This window comes from Syngnathus floridae, chromosome 5 (genome assembly GCF_059516105.1).
Source record: "Syngnathus floridae isolate MCC-2025c chromosome 5, RoL_Sflo_1.0, whole genome shotgun sequence".
Classification (NCBI taxonomy): domain Eukaryota; kingdom Metazoa; phylum Chordata; class Actinopteri; order Syngnathiformes; family Syngnathidae; genus Syngnathus; species Syngnathus floridae.
In genome coordinates, this window is record NC_142417.1 from 3,553,182 (window position 1) to 3,570,859 (window position 17,678).

General features: G+C 51.0%; 1 protein-coding gene across 1 annotated transcript in view; it reads right to left on the reverse strand.

Moving 5' to 3' along the window:
* Window positions 1–265: 265 nt before the first annotated feature.
* fras1 (Fraser extracellular matrix complex subunit 1) overlaps window positions 266–17,678 on the reverse strand; it is a 59,629-nt gene continuing 42,216 nt past the window's right edge. Inside the window, exons 30-74 of the mRNA XM_088375529.1 lie at window positions 17,469–17,647; window positions 16,840–16,956; window positions 16,613–16,727; window positions 16,396–16,533; window positions 15,931–15,963; window positions 15,195–15,326; window positions 14,989–15,105; window positions 14,522–14,775; window positions 14,298–14,449; window positions 13,866–14,028; window positions 13,627–13,759; window positions 13,283–13,455; window positions 12,841–12,994; window positions 12,183–12,449; window positions 11,783–11,974; window positions 11,592–11,711; window positions 11,342–11,521; window positions 11,110–11,234; window positions 10,788–10,928; window positions 10,432–10,662; window positions 10,247–10,360; window positions 9,847–9,997; window positions 9,552–9,711; window positions 9,211–9,379; window positions 8,601–8,847; window positions 8,132–8,476; window positions 7,715–7,875; window positions 7,492–7,639; window positions 7,099–7,304; window positions 6,848–7,004; window positions 6,492–6,692; window positions 6,241–6,428; window positions 5,897–6,172; window positions 5,581–5,813; window positions 4,942–5,102; window positions 4,662–4,876; window positions 4,446–4,596; window positions 4,260–4,367; window positions 4,027–4,186; window positions 3,673–3,789; window positions 3,409–3,575; window positions 3,080–3,285; window positions 2,857–3,003; window positions 2,264–2,614; window positions 266–2,171 (exon numbers count right to left, since the gene is read on the reverse strand). Of these exons, the coding sequence (XP_088231655.1) occupies window positions 1,947–2,171; window positions 2,264–2,614; window positions 2,857–3,003; window positions 3,080–3,285; window positions 3,409–3,575; window positions 3,673–3,789; window positions 4,027–4,186; window positions 4,260–4,367; window positions 4,446–4,596; window positions 4,662–4,876; window positions 4,942–5,102; window positions 5,581–5,813; window positions 5,897–6,172; window positions 6,241–6,428; window positions 6,492–6,692; window positions 6,848–7,004; window positions 7,099–7,304; window positions 7,492–7,639; window positions 7,715–7,875; window positions 8,132–8,476; window positions 8,601–8,847; window positions 9,211–9,379; window positions 9,552–9,711; window positions 9,847–9,997; window positions 10,247–10,360; window positions 10,432–10,662; window positions 10,788–10,928; window positions 11,110–11,234; window positions 11,342–11,521; window positions 11,592–11,711; window positions 11,783–11,974; window positions 12,183–12,449; window positions 12,841–12,994; window positions 13,283–13,455; window positions 13,627–13,759; window positions 13,866–14,028; window positions 14,298–14,449; window positions 14,522–14,775; window positions 14,989–15,105; window positions 15,195–15,326; window positions 15,931–15,963; window positions 16,396–16,533; window positions 16,613–16,727; window positions 16,840–16,956; window positions 17,469–17,647 (7,880 nt within the window). The 3' untranslated portion in view covers window positions 266–1,946. The remainder of the gene's footprint in view (window positions 2,172–2,263; window positions 2,615–2,856; window positions 3,004–3,079; window positions 3,286–3,408; window positions 3,576–3,672; window positions 3,790–4,026; window positions 4,187–4,259; window positions 4,368–4,445; window positions 4,597–4,661; window positions 4,877–4,941; window positions 5,103–5,580; window positions 5,814–5,896; window positions 6,173–6,240; window positions 6,429–6,491; window positions 6,693–6,847; window positions 7,005–7,098; window positions 7,305–7,491; window positions 7,640–7,714; window positions 7,876–8,131; window positions 8,477–8,600; window positions 8,848–9,210; window positions 9,380–9,551; window positions 9,712–9,846; window positions 9,998–10,246; window positions 10,361–10,431; window positions 10,663–10,787; window positions 10,929–11,109; window positions 11,235–11,341; window positions 11,522–11,591; window positions 11,712–11,782; window positions 11,975–12,182; window positions 12,450–12,840; window positions 12,995–13,282; window positions 13,456–13,626; window positions 13,760–13,865; window positions 14,029–14,297; window positions 14,450–14,521; window positions 14,776–14,988; window positions 15,106–15,194; window positions 15,327–15,930; window positions 15,964–16,395; window positions 16,534–16,612; window positions 16,728–16,839; window positions 16,957–17,468; window positions 17,648–17,678) is intronic.

Genomic DNA, 17,678 nt, shown 5'->3' on the forward strand with positions numbered 1-17,678 from the left:
GAGGGCTTTTCCTCTTTGACACAGATTTTCTGTGAGGAAAATGAGGACACCTGCAGGTCAATATGTGCAATTTCAACTATTTCCGTGCAGCATGTCCGAGGTACGTTTAGTATTCAAGTTGTAATATTCTGTTATGTTGTGAGGAAAAAGTACTAACAAGATTTTATGACTTACTAAGCTACAAATGTTACAAGCAAAATGCTGTAATTTTCTTTTATTATGATCAACAACTCTCAAGCCAACACACAAGGCGATGCATCAGTGCTGACTTTCACATTTTCTTTATTGACTAAAAAAAGGCACCATATCCAGGCGTCAGTTTGTCGCATCAGCAAAATCATCATAGCACCAAAATTACAACGTATGACGCCTTAGAATTCTTCATTCCATTGGCATCTTTTTTTCCTCCCCATTGGTGCACAGTCAAAAGAAATCCAAAAGTGAGACTAGTTTTTTGCAGTGCCACTATGTTGGCGTCTCACACGTGATAGTTGTCGTGTCTCATCAAACCATCAAAACAAAAAGCGTAGGAACATGGGAAGGTGAAATAGAAAACAAATTGCAAAATGTTTTTGAAGGAACAACAACACGCACGCTTGATCGTTAGTAAGGCGACCTTTTTCATTGGTTACAATCAAGCGGGGGGGGGAGCACTTTGGATGATTGTTTTTCAAATACGAAACGGCACTTGTTGGAATATCGGCAGACAAAACTAAAGACAAAAAAATAATCATGTCATTGTACAAATGTGTCGTAATGAGGCTCTAAATAACTTCAGAAAAAAATGTTTCCTTGCAACATTTTACCGTAGCTCAAATGATAAAAATCGGCAAATTTACAGTTGACTATTTTTTTTTTCCCAAGCAAAAAAAGTTAGAATTTTGTATTTTAAGAGAGAAAAGAACTTTAAAAAAAAAAGATTAATTTTGATTGTCCAGTTCTGTCCCGTTTGATAAAAAAAAAAGTGAGTTGAGGAAATGGTGGCCAATGGTGCAGAAAATATGCTAACTATGCAAAATGCATAAAAAATACATTTTAGCTTTGTCCTCTAACGTCAATCAATAGTCTAATAAACGTGGACCTTAGCTCCTTTTATGTTGATATCAAACAAATCTTTTGGCATTCAAAGACAGATAATGAAAAATACTAATCAGGAAAACTGATGGCACAAAGGACAATGTCATAATTGCACTTGAATCTCACCAACACTCACTCAGCAGCATATAAAGTACTTGATGACTAATATTGCCTCGGTCATACCATATTTAATATTTACTGGATGCAGTAGAATCTGAGCTACCAATCACTCATTTTGTGCTTTTATATGTCCACACAAAGAAGGGTATTATTTTGGAATTTAAAAAAAAAACACAAAACTAAATCATTGTCCGTATAAAAACGCACCAACAGTGCTGGCAAAAGCAGCAGGTCAAGAAAAAAAAATCATCATTTTATGAGAAATACCTCTAGTTATGTATTTACAAGATACAAAAATTTGTTATTAAGAAACAATAAAGTTAATTTAACAAGGCTATTTTGAATGTGATATTATTACTAAGTTAGCCTACGTTAAGCTGCAAAGGTAAATTTCACGAGGGGGGGGAACAATTTAATATTGTGACGCAAGCCAATTCGTGTGCTCTGTCAAAGTGAATTCGAATAAAGACAAAATTTGTACAAGTAAAGTAAACTAACGACATTGGACGTTTAAAAAAATAGCCGTCTTGGTGTGGACACAGCCAACAGGTCCATAAAAGACAACGACATTAGCTTTCGAGTGCTCTGCGCATGTGTGAGGTAGCTCAGCTGAATGAGCAAAAAAAAAAAAAAAAAAAGCTGCTATGCTCAGGACACATCGCACGTTTTCCCTTTTCAAGGTGGTACAAAAATACATTAGCAAAGACGTAAGAAAATAGCTTAAGAAACAACCAATCAACCTTGTGCTTTCACACCTCGGTGCCGTCGTTGAGGTTGTTGTGGAGTTTGCCTTCCAGGTTGACTTGCTTGACTTTGGCCTTGTTGCCGCCCGTTGTCTCGTAGCCGCGGCTGAACACGTTGACGTTGGTGACGGTGCAGTGCTTGCTGCTGAAGTTCTTCTCCACGCACTTGTCCATGCATACCTCCACCTTGGTGTTGAGCGGGTACTCTTCGTACGCGTTCTTGCTCGGAGCCTGGAGTTTGTTTGTTTTCCAAGCAGATGAAAAAAGGTTATACAAGATGGAGCTTGTGGAATTTGACAAGAAACGTTGTGCCGGTGACTCACTTTGGGCCGTTGGCGGCGGCGGAAAAGGAGGCAGGCGGCCAACGTGGCCAGGAGCAGGAAGGCCAGGGCGGCCACCCCGCCGCCCACCGAGCGGGCCACGCGGGCGTGAAAGCTGGCGCTGGGCCCGCTCTCCAGACGCAGGGACTTCATGTTGGTGCCGTTCTTCACCTGGTCGCCCTCGTTGTCGTAGACAAGCGACTCGTCAAGGGTCAGACGCCCGCCGCCGTCCACCAGGTCGCGCTTGGGCCGGCTCGGCCGGAAGGTGAGCGAGCGCTCCGTCCTCAGGCCGGACCGCGACTCGGGACCGATGATGTAGATCACTTGCAGGTACCACTGGTGGCCCGCCTCCACCTGAAAAGCCAGGAGGGGGTGAGTTTTTCTTGATCATCTATGAGGTTATTGACGCCCCCACCAAAGCCCGCCTTATGACTTGTCTTGAAGCTTCTTCCCCTCCTTCGACATTCTTCCCTGGCACCGAGATGTAAAGTTATATGCTAAACACGTTGCCGATAAGTCCATTTGCGAATGTTGAAGTGAGAAGATGCGAGGTGAGTAGGTGGTGAAAGAGGGAGACTAGCGGTGGCGCGACAGACCTTGTAGAGCGCATCGACCTTCATGGTGAATCCGTCCACGCCCGGCATGGCGGCCAAAGAGTTCAACTTTGGGAGGTCCGAAGCAAAGGTGGCCTCAAAGGGGACGTCGTGGAAGTATTTGTCGCACACGTCCGGCTGCTTGCGATCCTGATGAGGAGAGGGGAAGATCACAACGAGGAAGGTAGAAAGGTCTGGGAGGTCCGGGGCGGATCGTGGTCGGTACCAGGAGAAGGAAGCGATGCTTGAGATGCTTGTTGGGCTGGATGCAGCCGTACTGTGGACCCTCATTGTACAGGGTGCCCGTAGGGTCGAAAAAGGGAACGTAGCCATCCCTGCCGGTGCACAGGTAGACCTTCTCCAGCTGTAGCTTGTAGGCGGCGTTCAGATTCTGCTCCGGGTTCCAGAGCACGCGGCCGTACAGAGTCTGACCTGAAGGAGCCAGCAAAGAGAGCAAGATGGCTGCCGCGCCAAACGGATCATACGTACGTCACACTTGACTTTTCCAGAAAGACTCCATAAGGTCAGGTCAGCTCTTTTGGAGGTGTCCCGTACCCATGGAGAAGGCCCCCTTGTAGTCCATCTCTGCCATTGAGACGTCGTTACTGGCCGGGTCCATCGTGAAGACTTTCTCGTTATTACACAGCTGAAACTCCGTGTTCAGCGAGTAGACCACAGGGACCGGGCGATTGGTCTGTTGGAAGGCGATAGGCACCAGGAACCTAATGGTGGAAGCGGAAAAAACAACCAATCAGTCAGTCAGTCAATGAATCAATCAAAACCACGAATGAGCCAGCTCCAAAGGTCACAGAGACATACTTTTCTGGAGCGTGGGCGGTGCAAGACAGGTCTTTCTCCCCAGGGTCAACCCACGGTTGGGTTGGCTGCACGGTGCATGGGATCAGGAGGACCGTGTACTCTCCGGAGTAATCCTTCCTGTCGGGTGCAAAGCAATTGTGACATTTCTAGGCTGACTCAACGTTAGCATTTGAACGCAATGTCCAGATGGCGCGACCACCCAAATCCACTGAAGACTTTGGAATGTCCGACTGGGGACTTGACCAGTTCTGAGCTTTACCAGAAATAAGATTGGTCACCGTTTCTGCGGTCTTGCCAGTCTTGTGGCCCCAGCCAGTGAATTTGGCAAGACAATCTAGGAATCCAGAAGCTGACCTGCTGTAGGAGCTGGTGGCCCTCCACAGCTGGTAGGGCGAGTCAAAGGTTTGGGCGCTCCACAGCAACTGGATGTCAAACTCCATGCCTCCCAAGTGCTCCGGCGCCAGCAGGTGAGACTTGTGTCCGGGCAGGGTGTGATGTTCTGCGACAAACTGGCCTAATGGAGGAGATATAAGCCCGATGTAGCGCACCTTCCACAAAGCCGCCACCCTTACATTTGATTGTCTCACCTCGAAATTTAGCATGCGTTTTAAACTCGATGACGAGCCGGCCATCCTCGCGGATGTAGATCCTTATGATCTGGAGTCTGGCGGAGAGGACGCTGTCAGTCTGGATGCCTGGAAAAAAAAAACAGGATCCAGTCAGTGGAGAAGCGCTTTTGGTCGGACTCAAACCGACTGACCGAAGCGACTGACCTGTCCTCCAGAGCACGGTGTCGTAGAAGAAGGAGAACTCCATCTCCGTGTGATGCTCCAAAGAAGCCCAGCCTCGCGGAGCCGTGACGTAGATGTAGGACACGTAGAGCGGAACCTGAACCGTGAGGAAGGACTGTGCCGAGTCTCGCACCTGCAGCAGGAGCAAGACCATGAGTCAAAGGTCTACAGTTTCCGCATTTTAAAAGCGCCTCGTACCTGAAAGTCAGCGGTGACGGAGCCGCCGCAGACGTCGATGAGCTCCGTCATGTCGTAGTAGGCGTCAAAAGTCCAGATGCAGCTCTTGAGATTGAGATGCTTGTACAGCCGGATGCTGCTGGCCTCACGCACGTTGGGGTTGAACTGGTACGGCCGGTCGTAGCCCGGACCCAGGGAGATGCTGTCGTAGGACACGTCGTCCAGGAATCCCGTCTCTGCGGAAGCGGTTGAGAGTGAGCGGGACGTGTCGGAAGGCGGCGGTGGCGACGGCTGGGTTCACCAGAGAGACCCTCCAGGTCTTTGAGCGTGACCAGGTTGGAGCAGACGTGCTGCTGCCGGTAGATGGACTCTGACAGCAGGAAATGAAGATTGTGAAGGGGCATGGTGGACACCAGGGGGAGCATGCCATCCTGGTGTGGGATCTGCACTGAGATGTGGATCCTGAAAGCATGGTAGGCTTGCATGGTCAACAAAAGCGCAAGGGGGGTGGGGATGCCAGACTGTCATGCAATCATTCTTGTATCTATTGTAAACAGAAAATAACTTTGTAAAGTAATATAGACAAATAAATTTCACATTCTCATTTTGTTTGTAGAAAAAAAACCCTCATTTATGTTAATTTGCTATTGACAATATTAAAAGAAAAGTACTATAAATTGTTTCAGAAATTGTCTGATTTATATGACTATAAATAAAACATTGTAATTTTACATGTGCTACATACACATAATAATATAGTTTTATTTATTGTTGGAATTATTAATGAAATAAATATACCTGTACATTGATTTGATCTAGTTTTAAATCATTCGAAACAATTCAATGATGACAATTTTACAAAATGAACTGTCCTATAGCGTTTGTTAGAAGAATCAAGCGTGGCACAAAACTTTTTGCACACCCAAAACTAGTCTCTCACCGGTTGGGGTGTTCTTTGTGTTTGACGTCCAGATATTTGAGTGTGGCGATGAAGGACTGAGCCTGGAAGCCTCGCGCGGTCCCGGTGGTGACGGGCGTGTGGCAAATGGCGCCATCGGTTCCCACCGTGGCGATGTTGCTCCGCAGCGGCGTGCCCAGGTGGCCCGCCTTGTCGCGGGCTTGCGCCACGCAGCGCACGTGGAAGCGGCGGCTGAAGTAGATGCTGTCCAAGACCTGACGACGACACAGGAAGCGCTGTCGGTGTGCTATTTGGATATCAAAAGTCGACACACCCTTACTCGGTCCGATGGCCTCACCATGTGATTGACGCTGGTGTACGGGGTGGTGTCAGTCACCGTCTCAAACGGCGAGCGTGCGCCGTTGGTGTCGGTGGGCGCCGCCACCTCCCAGGAGAAGTGCACCTGGCTTTGGTTGATGGCCGCCTCCTCGCAACGTTCCTTCATCTGCGGGTACTTGGGGTAGTGCGGGTCGCAGGGAGTGACGCACACCAGCGGGTAGCCCGGCGACGGCGTCTTCTTGCCGCCCTCCTTGGTCACCTCGTGGACGTGGTCGTAGTCAGCCAGGGAGACCACCTGAGGAAAGTAGCGGGTTACATTACTTGCTTGTGTTTTGTGATATTGCAGACTGCAGGTTTCCTTACGATGGGCGGGGCCGGAAGGATGAGACTCCCGGCAGCTTCCTGGTCCAGAATGGTGACTGTCGCCATGGTGATCTCGCCCAGCACCGCCTCCACGGGGTCGTCAGGGCCGAGGACTAAGGAGAAAGACTCGTGCCACTCCCTGTCCTCATTGGACACGATCTCCACCTTGAAGAGGACGTGGTCCATCCCTAAAGGGATCCCACGTGTGAACAACATTCATCTTTTTTGGGGTATTTTGCCGTGTTGCCCACCAGGGGTGAATTTGAGGACCCGGCTCTTGGGGTTGTAGTCCACGCCGGACTGGGCCGAGCCGTCTCTCGTGCTGCAGCGGATCTTGGAAGTCCGGTCCAGGTCCCCGCGCCGGACCACTTTGACATTGAGCACCTCCACGCCGTCCGGACCGGGAGGCTCTCGGACCTGATAGGACGACTGCTCCAACTCGATGGTCGGAGCTTCAAATTGCAATAAATTTATATTTACACATCTTCTTGAATTTTTTCAAGTACACTATTTGATATTTACGTTCATTATTGAATTGAAAAGTAATTTTACAACACATCAACACACACTATTTGCCAACAATAGTCAGCGAGATTGCGCCGCTTACCATCTTCGTCATTGGTGATGGTGATGGTGACGACGTCCCGCTCGCCGATCATGGCGCCGCTCCAGTGGTCGCCCGTCGGCGACCCCAGGTGTACCTGGAATTCTTCTTCCGGTTCGAACACCGAGTCGTCGTTCACGTGGACCGTGCAGTTCTTCACCTAGCGCGCGTGCACGGAAACATAGAGCAGATAGAAAAAAATCCACACACCCCTGTGCGAAGGCAAGGATTTGTTTGGATGACTTATTTGGTACCTTCTCGCCCCGCAGGAAAGTGACGCGCGACTCGTCCACGTTGGGACGCTCGCCAAAGTCGTCCATGACGGCGGCCGACATGGTGCGCGTGAAGCAGCGCGCCGACGACGTGAAGGACAGGTCGCCTGTGCGTATCACGGGCAGGTGCAGGTCGCCGTCGCGCTCCTTCACCGTGTAGGCGCTCTTCTCAAACTGCATGCTGGGAACTGACACACGGCCACAATAATGTAGTGCCGGCCGACAAAATGCCGCACACTTTCATTCGTATGAATCACAAATGGGATTTGAAACAACGTGAATACTTTCCAAAGTGAAATAACTATAAAAAATATATAAATCCTAAAATTAAAAACCAAAATGAATCTGGCCAAAATAGAAGGACGGTAGACGCACTGTCCTGGAAAGTGTCGGCGATGACCACGCTGGCCTCGTAGGGCTCCTGGAGGACGGCCCCTTGCGGAGAACTCAAGAAGATCACAAACGACTCGGAGCCCTCGATGGACGGATTCTGGACGTCGTCCAGGATGGTCAGACTGCACGTCTGTCAGGAGAAAAAGGCAAATCCGCTAAGGCTCAGCGACACGTCAGGCCGAGCGCCGCTGCCGCCGCTTCTGACCTCCTTGGTTCTCCCTGGCTTGAACTCCACCTTCTTGGAGCTGGGGATGTAGTCTACGCCCGGGCTGGCCGACGGGGGGTCGGAGGGCCGCGTGGCGCACCACACGGACGTCGCAGAGGACAAATCGCTCCCCTGGCGCAGTACCGGAATTTCGATGGTGCCTGTTTTTGAACAAGGAGGCGAAACCTGAGGGAGGATGATGATGAGCAAATTTGCTTATTTTATTATTATTTGGGCTTTAGAATGATCATTTTGGTCAGTGAGCCCCAAAATTGTGTTGCTTGGTAAGACAAGAAAACCTTTTTTTATTCATTGAACCCAATTTTGGTTATTTTGGGACCAAATGTTTGAACTCAAAAAGGCACTGGAGCAACCTTTTGGGGTGATTCATTCCAGCCAAACAAACGAACGATGTACCAGCATCTTCGGAGAAAGTGAAGGTGTCGTTGCCGAGGGTGACGACAGAGGCGTCGTTGGGCCCGTCGATGACCACCTGGGCCGCGGCCACGCGTCCTATGCGGGCGTTGTCCGAGGGCTGGGACAGCACCACCTGCAGCTCCTCGGACAGCTCGTACTCGCTGTCGTCCACCAGCGTGACATCGCACGTGGACGCCGTCACGCCGGGCCCCAGCACTACGCGGCTCTCGGGCCCCGTTCCACGACTCTTGTAGTCGGAACCCGACTCCAGGGCGTGAGGGCTGCTGCCCCGGGCCGACTTGGACACCGTGTGGCACAGCGCCGACACCGTGCTGGATGTGTCGCCTGTGCGGAGGACAAGCCACAACCCAAAGTGTATTTACAGGACATTGTTCAAATCAAATATTTGTTTGTATTGGATTGGTTCGAAACAAATGCAACTGGGTCAAAATGAAAAATAAATAAGTACCTTTTCTCTCGACGGGCACGCGCGCAACACCGGCGCTCTCGTTGACGTGAAAGGTCTTGCGTTGGAACTCCAGCGTGGGCTCGTCCTCGGTGTCGTTGATGTTGACGAGGGCGCGGGTGTTGGCGCCCAGCAAGGCGTAGACGGGCATGCTGAGCTCCACATGGAAGCTCTCCACGCCCTCAAACACGGTGTCGTCGGTCAGCGTCACCGTGCAGACCTTGGTGTCTTCGCGCTCGTCGAACTGCACCTGAAAATGCAAATTCACAAACTCAAATCAATCAATAACAAAGAAAATAAGAATTCAACTCAAATGAACATGCGATAAGAAAAATAAGTCAAAGTAGAAACAAAAAAAGTTAGCAGAAGCAACAAAGCATACATAGGAATAAAAAATTAAAATAAGACAAAGAGGTCAATATACTAATATCTTTTAAATTCATCATAAATGTGGAAATATAAATTGGTAAAAAAATTGTTTGCAAAAATAGAATAAAGTAAAAAAAAAAAGCATGGAGAGGCCAAAGCAAAGTATAAATAAACAAAAAAAAAACAAGAGAAGCCCATACGACTACAAGGGAAGCAAAGAGTTTGGAGTTGAACTGGTGTCGACCTGGCCGGCGAACTCCACGTAATCGTGTTGGCCGGGGCGCAACGCCGCTCCGCCGTCAGAGGTGGCGCTGCCCCGCTCGCTGCGACACAGCACGATGGCGTACTGGTTGAGATTGCCCGTCCTCTTCACCGTCACGGCTACCGTGCCCGCCGTCTCGGATACGTTGTAACTTGAAATTGAAATCAATTTCTTTTTTAATCTTCACATGGACTGACAGAATGATTGTATTTGATTCGAAACAAATGTGCTTTTCTATTTGGCAAATGCCAGACTTGTTTTTGGTTTCCTCCATTTCCTACACACTACTAAAAAGTAGGTTGTTCAAAGAAAGCAGCACAAACCTTTTGTGCTGAAAGCTGATAAGCGACCACTGGATATGGAAAAGGTTGCCGCTGACCACGTTGGGCTTGCTGTCCCTCACCAGGAAGTGGAAGTTGTCCATGGTTTCCTGCGCGCTCTCCTCGCGCAGCACGTAGCGGATTAGGCCCAAGTTGATGTCGGCTGAAGCGGGCAACGGCTTTTGGTTCATTTTCACATAGCGAGCCTTTCTAACGCGCTCTTGGCAAGACCTCCAGTGAGAGCCATGCCTTCATTTCGTTTGCATTGGAGTAAGCAAAGACAGAGATCGGTCGCCACCTTGCGTGAAGGAGCTGACGCGGGCACCAGGCGCCGCTATGCTCTCCAGGAAGCCGTGCTTGGGCTCGACGGTGACCTCGTACACCAGCTGCTCGTCCTCCGTGTCCGGATCCACCGTCAGCAGCTCCTTCTTGCTGATCACATTGGTCGCCTACATTTGGAGAATGACAAAACGGATTTTCGAAAAATGCCCGTTGTAGTGAAAGCTTTGCACCAACAGGGGGTACTGTATTACAGTCCTTGTCCTCTGACTGAGCCTAATTGCATAGAAGAAGTCAATAGTTGACAAGTTTTAAATTAGCAGCCAGGAGTTCAATCTTTGTTTAGAAGTCATGCTTAGTTTTTTCGAATCAAAGTTTGGGCTCTCAAAAGAAGAGCGTTAAAAGAGCGAGCGACCGACCTTGTTGTCCATGTACTCCAGCCACTGCAGTCCCAGGTTGGTGACAATGCGCGGCGTGCCGTCATCCACGGGAAGAATTTCAATCTTGAACTTCTGCGGCGCTGCCGTCAAAATCTAAAAACATTGGTAAAGTTCAGATCTGTGCGTAGATTTAAACAACGTCAAAGGTGCAACTGCAGACTGGCCTCCTTCCCGGCATGGTCGCGAAGCACAAAGTGCGGGTTGGTGCCGTCGGCCAGCGTGAAGGTGAAGCTGTCCTGCAGCGAGTTGGAGCCGTCGTGGTTGTAGCTGACGCGGTTCTGGTAGACGTCGTCCATGGTGAAGGTGGCGGTGGGCCGGTAGTGCTGCCCGTTGCCCGTACGCTCCACGGCGCCGTGGCGCGGCGGCTGAACCACCGTGAACACGATGGACTCGGCCTGGGCGTGACAGGAGAGAGATCCTTTTACCGTCACGAGATGCAAATGGGACACATCCGAACCGAAAATAAACGGTTCACGAAGCATATTTGAAACTCGCTTGGTAAAAGCTACGCGTGACCGACCTCCGTGTCGGCATCGGTGGCCGCCAGCTCAAACTCGGTGATGGTTTTCCTCACGCCCTCCTGAACGCGCATTCCGGCAACGTGGAGCAGGGGTAGCGAGTCGTCCACGGGTCGGATGGTGATGTAGAACGTCTGCGCCACCTACGGACCGCCCAAGAAAGGATGAGGTAAACATTTCAGATGGCCCAAAAAAAAAAAAAAAATTAATACAGATTTGTTCTTACATTTGTGATTAACTACTACCTTTTAATATGACACACCTTATAAAATGTCAAGGACCTTTTTCTGTGAATGGACAAAACAAAAGAAAGCTGGCGGTCACCTCGTTGGAGCCGTCAGACACGCTGAAGGAGAATTGGTCGGCGTGCTTTTCCTCTTGGCTGGTGTGAACGTACTGGACGTTGCGAGACGCCAGGTCGGCTTGCGTGAAGCTGTCGATCCGCACGCCTGCAAGTTGGAGAATTCGGCTTACTTACTTTGGAATCAATTTGCTTGTGTCGCTGCACGCGAATGAGCTTCCAGGATCCTAGTGAGCTGACGATTTGGGAGCCTACCCGGGTTGGCTACGTGCTCCAAGTGTCCCAGGCTGCTCTGCTTGGTGACGCGGAAGAGCAGCTCGCCGGGTTGGCTGTCTTGGTCGCTGGCCGACAGGTGCAGCGTGGTCAGCTTCTTGGCGGAGTTCTCGTCCAGGACCAGGCCTTTGTTGACCACCACCGACGGAGGCAGGCGGTCCTCTGCGGGCGCAGACGGGATTTCACGCTTGGGCCCTTTTCAAAAACAGAAACGGCGAGCGGAGCTACCGACCGAGCACGCTGACGAAGAAGGACTGCTCGATGAGTTTGTTGCCTTCGGGGTCCACCAGGTTGAACTTGAACGACAGGCCGCCGCCCTTCTCGCCTTTCTCGTGACTGTAGCGCACCAGACCTGCGAGCGAGCCCAAAGCAGGCAAAGCGCTGGGACCCGATGCAAAAGGCTGGCTGAAGCTTCCAACCGACCTCTGTTGACGTCTTCCTGCGTGAAACTGCGCACGGGACCCCTGGCGGAAACTTTCTGGAGGCCGCCGCCGCCGCCGCTCAGCTGGACTCGGCCACTGGGAGGATCTTTGGTCAGGACGTAGCGCAGCTTCAGGCTGTCTGAGTCCACGTCGGTGGCCTTCAGGTTCTGCTCGGTGATCTTGGCCCAAGAACCTGCGGGAAAGGCAACGTGCACTTTGCAACTAGTTCTGCAGTTCAGTTGAATGCAAAGTCATTTTTTATTTGGGGGACATTTTTAGCGTTGGTTTCACTTAGATGGGGTCAAAGGAAAATGGCGGCGGTCTTTCTGTTTAAGTCGAGGGAAATCAATGTCTTTTAGAGACTTTCCGTGGAAGCAAAGTGAAAATTGCTTCTGGCTCACCGGCGGGCAGCTGTAGGCCTCTGTTGACGGTCATGCGCGGGCCCTCGCTGCGGGTGACGTCCATGGTGAAGCGCAGGCGTCCGCTAGCTTGACCGCCCGAGCCGGCCGTGACGCTAAAGGCCAACTCGTCGGCGCCGCCGCTGACTGTCTCGGGCGTGTAGACCAGCAGGCGGTCCAGGACGTCCTGGTAGGTGAAGGTGGATCCCTCCGTCAGCACGCGGCCGTTCTCCAGAGGCTGCGAGTGGAACTGACGCCGGCGGAATTTACCTGGGGAGGGAAAAGAAGGAAAAGCTCAGATTGAGCTGTTTGACAATAGATGATGACGGCTGCACTCTACTCTTGTCGTTATTCCAGGCGAGCACTTAGTTCCCACTGTGTGTGTGTTTTCAGAGATGTCTTTTTTTGTGGGTCTTGTCATGAGAGACACACCCACCAAATTTCCCAATACTATTGCATTTCCTAAAACTCTGTAAGAGGAATTTGCCTCCACAACTGCTGGAAAATGATGGGAAAATGTCCGTTACCACGCAAAATGGCAGACATCCTGTGTCTTTTTTTTCTTCCTTACCAAGTTACGGGTTGCTCGGCGTAAAACACTTTTCAAAAACCTCGAGATTTGACAAAAGCACACTTGCTGCATTTGTGTCGCGGCGCTGACCGTAGGACGGCTTCCTCACGACGGTGAACAGAATCTCGTTCTCGGGCGTGTCTCGGTCCAGGACGCTGAGGGACGCGTTGGTGACCACCGCTCCGGAATTCTCCTCCACGTGGATGCTGCTGACCGATACCAGAAGCTCACTCTGCCGCTTGCCCTGGCGAGAGAGGATGGTATTAATTATTTCGGACGGGTTGGACCTCAGCGGCGTTAATCAGCAGTAGGGCAACTGTCGCTCGCGCCTTAGCTGGAAGGTCACGCTTGACAACATGAATGAAAGCAGGCGCCTCCGCCAACATCTGTCAGCGCTGGAATCAATGAGTGGCTACCGTCCACCTTCAGAGTTGCTTTACTCATTCACTGCCTGGGACGCAGCAATGGTTGCCAAATGAAGCTTTGTAAGGCGCTGCGATGACGAGCAGGTCCTGTAGAGGGCGGCATTCACCTGGATGTCGATGTTGACGTCGAAGGCCTCCGTCTGGCTGTTGCCGTCGCTGACGTAGAAGCTGAAGGTGTCGTGTCGCGCCGGCTGGCCCGCGCGCTGCACGTAGAAGATCCGGTCCAGTGTCAAGTCCTCCACTGAGAACGGCGTGTCGGGTGTGATGGCTCGCGATCCGCCTGTTCGGAAAAAAATCGCACACGAGGAAAACATTGGAAAGCTGATTCTCAAAACTATTTAATTTTGAGATTCTAACAATGGCGGCGCGCTGTTAGCAAGTCCATCGTGATTGGAACACAATTTGAGCAAATCATTCCTATATTCGGAATTGCAGCAAATCACGTCCTTACCCGGTTTGGTGTTTTCGATGAAGCCGTACTTGGGAGGGCTGACTAGCCAAACCAGAAGGTTCTTCCCCGGCGTGTCCAGGTCGGAGACGATGATGTGATTGGTTGACAGCTGCGCACGACCGCCCTCCTGGACCTACGCCACCGACGAACATTCAAATAGTTTCAACCGAATCATTAAATCTGCATAAAAGCTGCAAAATGGCTGTCGGAAAGTTGAAAGGTTGAAAGGTGCGCATAACCTGGATTCCGCTGCGCACGGTGACGGCAGGCGGCCGCCTGGCACCAGAAATGATGGTGATGGTGCACATCTGGTTGTCAAGACGATTGTTGTCCCCGTCGTAGACGACAAAGTGGAAGACGTCCGTGACGGGCTGGTGGCCCGTCTCCAACGAAGTGACGTATCTGACAAGACGGCAGAAGGAACCTCATTGACATTCTTAGCGCAGGTCTCCAAGATTCAACGGCCCCATTCAGGAAACTGCGCCACAATTAGATTTTGGACGGGAAGCACGTGAAAGTGCCGGAAGAGAAAAGTAAGGAAATTTTGACGCCAATGGATCCGTTCACTGAACCACGCGAGCCTCTAATCGTCGTAAAGCAAGAAGAGCATTCGAACCCTCCCGGGCGGGGCCAAAATTATCGTTTTCTACAAATAACTTCTGTCTGGCCACCTGATGGTCCCGCGGTTGATGTCGTCCATGGTGAAAGTGGAGTATTCCTTCAGTTCCTGCGGCTCTCGCTGGTCCCGAGTCCTGCTCAGGATGCCGTACATCGGCACCGACACCAGTTGGATGCGGATCTGCTCGTCCGGCGAGGCGTCGTCCTGCCACGTGCCGAGGGAAAGGCGCAAATCGTAAAAGAGACGATTCTTCTCCATTACCCTCGGATGCCTTACCGTGTAAGCCAGATTCCAACGTCTGATGACGGTGCTACTCATCTCGGCCACCTCCAGGGAAAGCGCGGCGCCGGGGTCCGGCCGGGGCTCGCGTCCACTGGCCCCGGCCCCGAGCACCGCCACCCGCACGGCGACGGTCGCCATGGAGATGCCGTCGCTGACCGAGACGGTGAAGGCGTCGTCATCGCGGGAGAGGCCGGCGTGGCGGTACAGCAGCGCGTCGCGGGTCATGTCGGCATAGGTGAAGGTGTCGCCTGGCCGAAGGGTCGCAGGGGGTGAGCACTTCCTCTTTGGACTCAAATACGTCTTCATCCTACTTTTGTCTAAATGAAGCTTCGCCGCAACTCACTTTTACGTAGTTCCCTGACACCAAGATGGAGGCAAAGCACTACCTTTGTCCAAATAAAGCTCCTCGACCGTTTTGTGACCAGAGTGTGATTCGTTTTTGAGGCGAGGCAAGATCTTACCGTTAGCCATTCTGACGTGGCTTCTCAGCAACTCCCCGTGGACCGGAGCCTCCACCAGCTCCAACTCCAACTCCTCGGGGGACGTGTCAGCGTCGGTCACCGCCAGCTGCTGGCCGCCTAACAGGACGAGTCAACGGAAAACCCGTCTCTTGTTTTCGATGACGTGTTCACCCCACTTCTACGATGTCGTGTGTGATGTTCCTTACCCACGGCGGCCTGCCCGCCCATGCCGACTTCCAGGACGGGATCCAAAACCTGGAACATTGGTGGCTGCTGATGCTTGGACGGCAGCAGAATGGCAAAGTCTAACTCGGGAGTCGTGTGCTCGCCATCGGACACTTGACACACACGCACACAGAAAAAAAATAAAACCTTCATCAAGCCAAACACGTTTGTTTGCTCAAGCCGAGATTTGTCTTTTCTGGAGTGTTGTCGAACTTTGCAGACCTTCCCCGCCCACAAAAAAACGACATATCGTCCTCATGTAGGATTGCCCATCTATCTCCAATCACAATCAGACAAGATCTCACTTTTGAAGGGATCCCGGGAACATCTCAAGATGGGAGCATCGAAGCAAACCTTGCAATGCTTCTTGGGACTATTTTGAAGGTAGCGAATAGTCCCAAGAAGCAATGCAAAGTTTGGTTTGAAGCTTCCATTTTAGGTCATTTGAGCCGTTTCTAGGATCCCTTCAAAAGGTGCTATATCAAGCTAGATTGGACGGCTGATTAAAAAAATCTTTCTATGCTGCAGAAAAGAGGCCTTGAGGTGAAGGAGAGATACATAAGAGATGAAAAGAGGTGAATTTGACAGCCAGCGAGAGGGACGAGGTGAGCCGGAAGATGAGCGCTGAACATTCAAGTCACTCAAAACAAGAAAGCGACAGGATGTTTGAAGCAGGTGGCGCTCTGTTTGATTGAAGTCGTCAAGCTATTTATTTACCTGTGAAGAAGACGCTCAATGACTCGGGAAGACCTGAAAAAATAAATAAATCACACAACAGTTTAAGAGGACAAAAAAATTGGTTCTTCAGACAGACAGACAGGTATAAACGAGTCGTCTTTTCGAAAGGTATGCCCTTTTAAAACGATTCTCATTGAGACACGATTAACATTTGACTCACAACATCTTGTTAGCCTAGCATTAGCATTTGAGACACAGTCATGTCACAGCACTAGGCAGATCAAAGGCTCATAAAAAGCTGATTAAACCTTTGGCAGCCAATATCCCACAAAATAATTGCGGGCATGGACAGGAATATTAACGAGGGTATTTAAAATGGCCTTTGATCCAATACATGAGCTGCATGGACAAAAAATCGGCATCGCCAACGTTCCTTTTTTTCTTGCGCTCTCAAAATGCTGCATCTGTTTGTCATCACTTGAGCATAATAAAGAAGGGGGCTACCCATGAAGGAGTACTGGTAGAGCTCTTGCAGGTGCGAAGGGGCCCGAGGGGGCCTGTAGACGATCTTGCCCTTGTCCACATCGGCCTGCGTGAAATGGCTGACCGCCGCGTACGGCCTGTCGCCGTGCTCGATGGCACCTGGTGACCGGGGGAGAGGCACATTTCATGCCACTGTGGCAAAGGAGGGCGCGCGCGGGCGTGCCTGCGTGCCCACGACCTTGTCCGGCCGGCAGCGGTTTGGTGATGTTGTATATGAGACCGTCACTGGGGGTCTCGGAGTCCACGAAGGAAAGAGCTGTGGGCGTTATCTCTGTCACGCGATCCTCCAGAGCCTGTTTTCACAAAAAGGGCCACTTTCTCTGAAATTGGTTTTGTGGCTCGAGCCACGCTAGACAGAAATATCAGTTGGCGCGCCGTCCTTTGAGGTGTCTCGTTTGACCTCACCGTGACTTGGAGCTGACAGTCCGGGTGGAGCTGAGGGAATCCGGGCACTTGAGGGAAAACTCCGATGGTGAAGGTTTGAGGTTCGCTTTGCCTGACAGCGGCTGCCTCTGTAGACACCTGAGCAGATAAAACACAGGGTAGAACTCAACAGCTCAAAACCACCCTTTTGTGACTATTCAAGCCACAGCAACTAGATGCCAATTTAAAAGAAAAAAAAGCCAAAACGGGGCTTCCACTCGTTTGCCTTAAAGGGATTCCTGAAAATGACCAAAAAAAATCAATTCATTCATGGCCTTCCCTTCCAGGAATTTGACGGCATCCAATTGAAGAGGCGCTTGAGTCATTCAAATCAAACACAAGTATTGGCATGGGGCTACGGTGCTTTTAGCTACTTTGAGGTGTTGCCAATGAAAAGATTGGCAGGAAAACGCTGAGCGCCCCTTTTCAAGGACCAAGGGAGGTCTCGAGAGTCAAAAAAATGTGTACAATTGCCATGTATGGATGGGTGGAAATCACATTGAAACAAACATAACAAAAATGATAATATGATGACAAATGGGCTGTATGCTTTTTGTCCATTGACAAAAATAAATAAATTACAAGCGGCTCCGACATTTTCACCGACCAACCTGGAAGCGGAAGGAGTCAGCTGGGGTCCCGCTGCCAAAGTGTCGGTACCACACGGTGCCGTCGTCCACGTCCTGCTGCGTGAAGGAGGAGGTGGCGGTGAAGCCTGGCTCGCCCCTCGCCGTCGGGCTCCCGCCTCCCGGTGGAGCGTCGGCGGGCATGGACACCAGCACCACTTCACCTGGATGGATGGATAGAGCCCAGCCATTGCC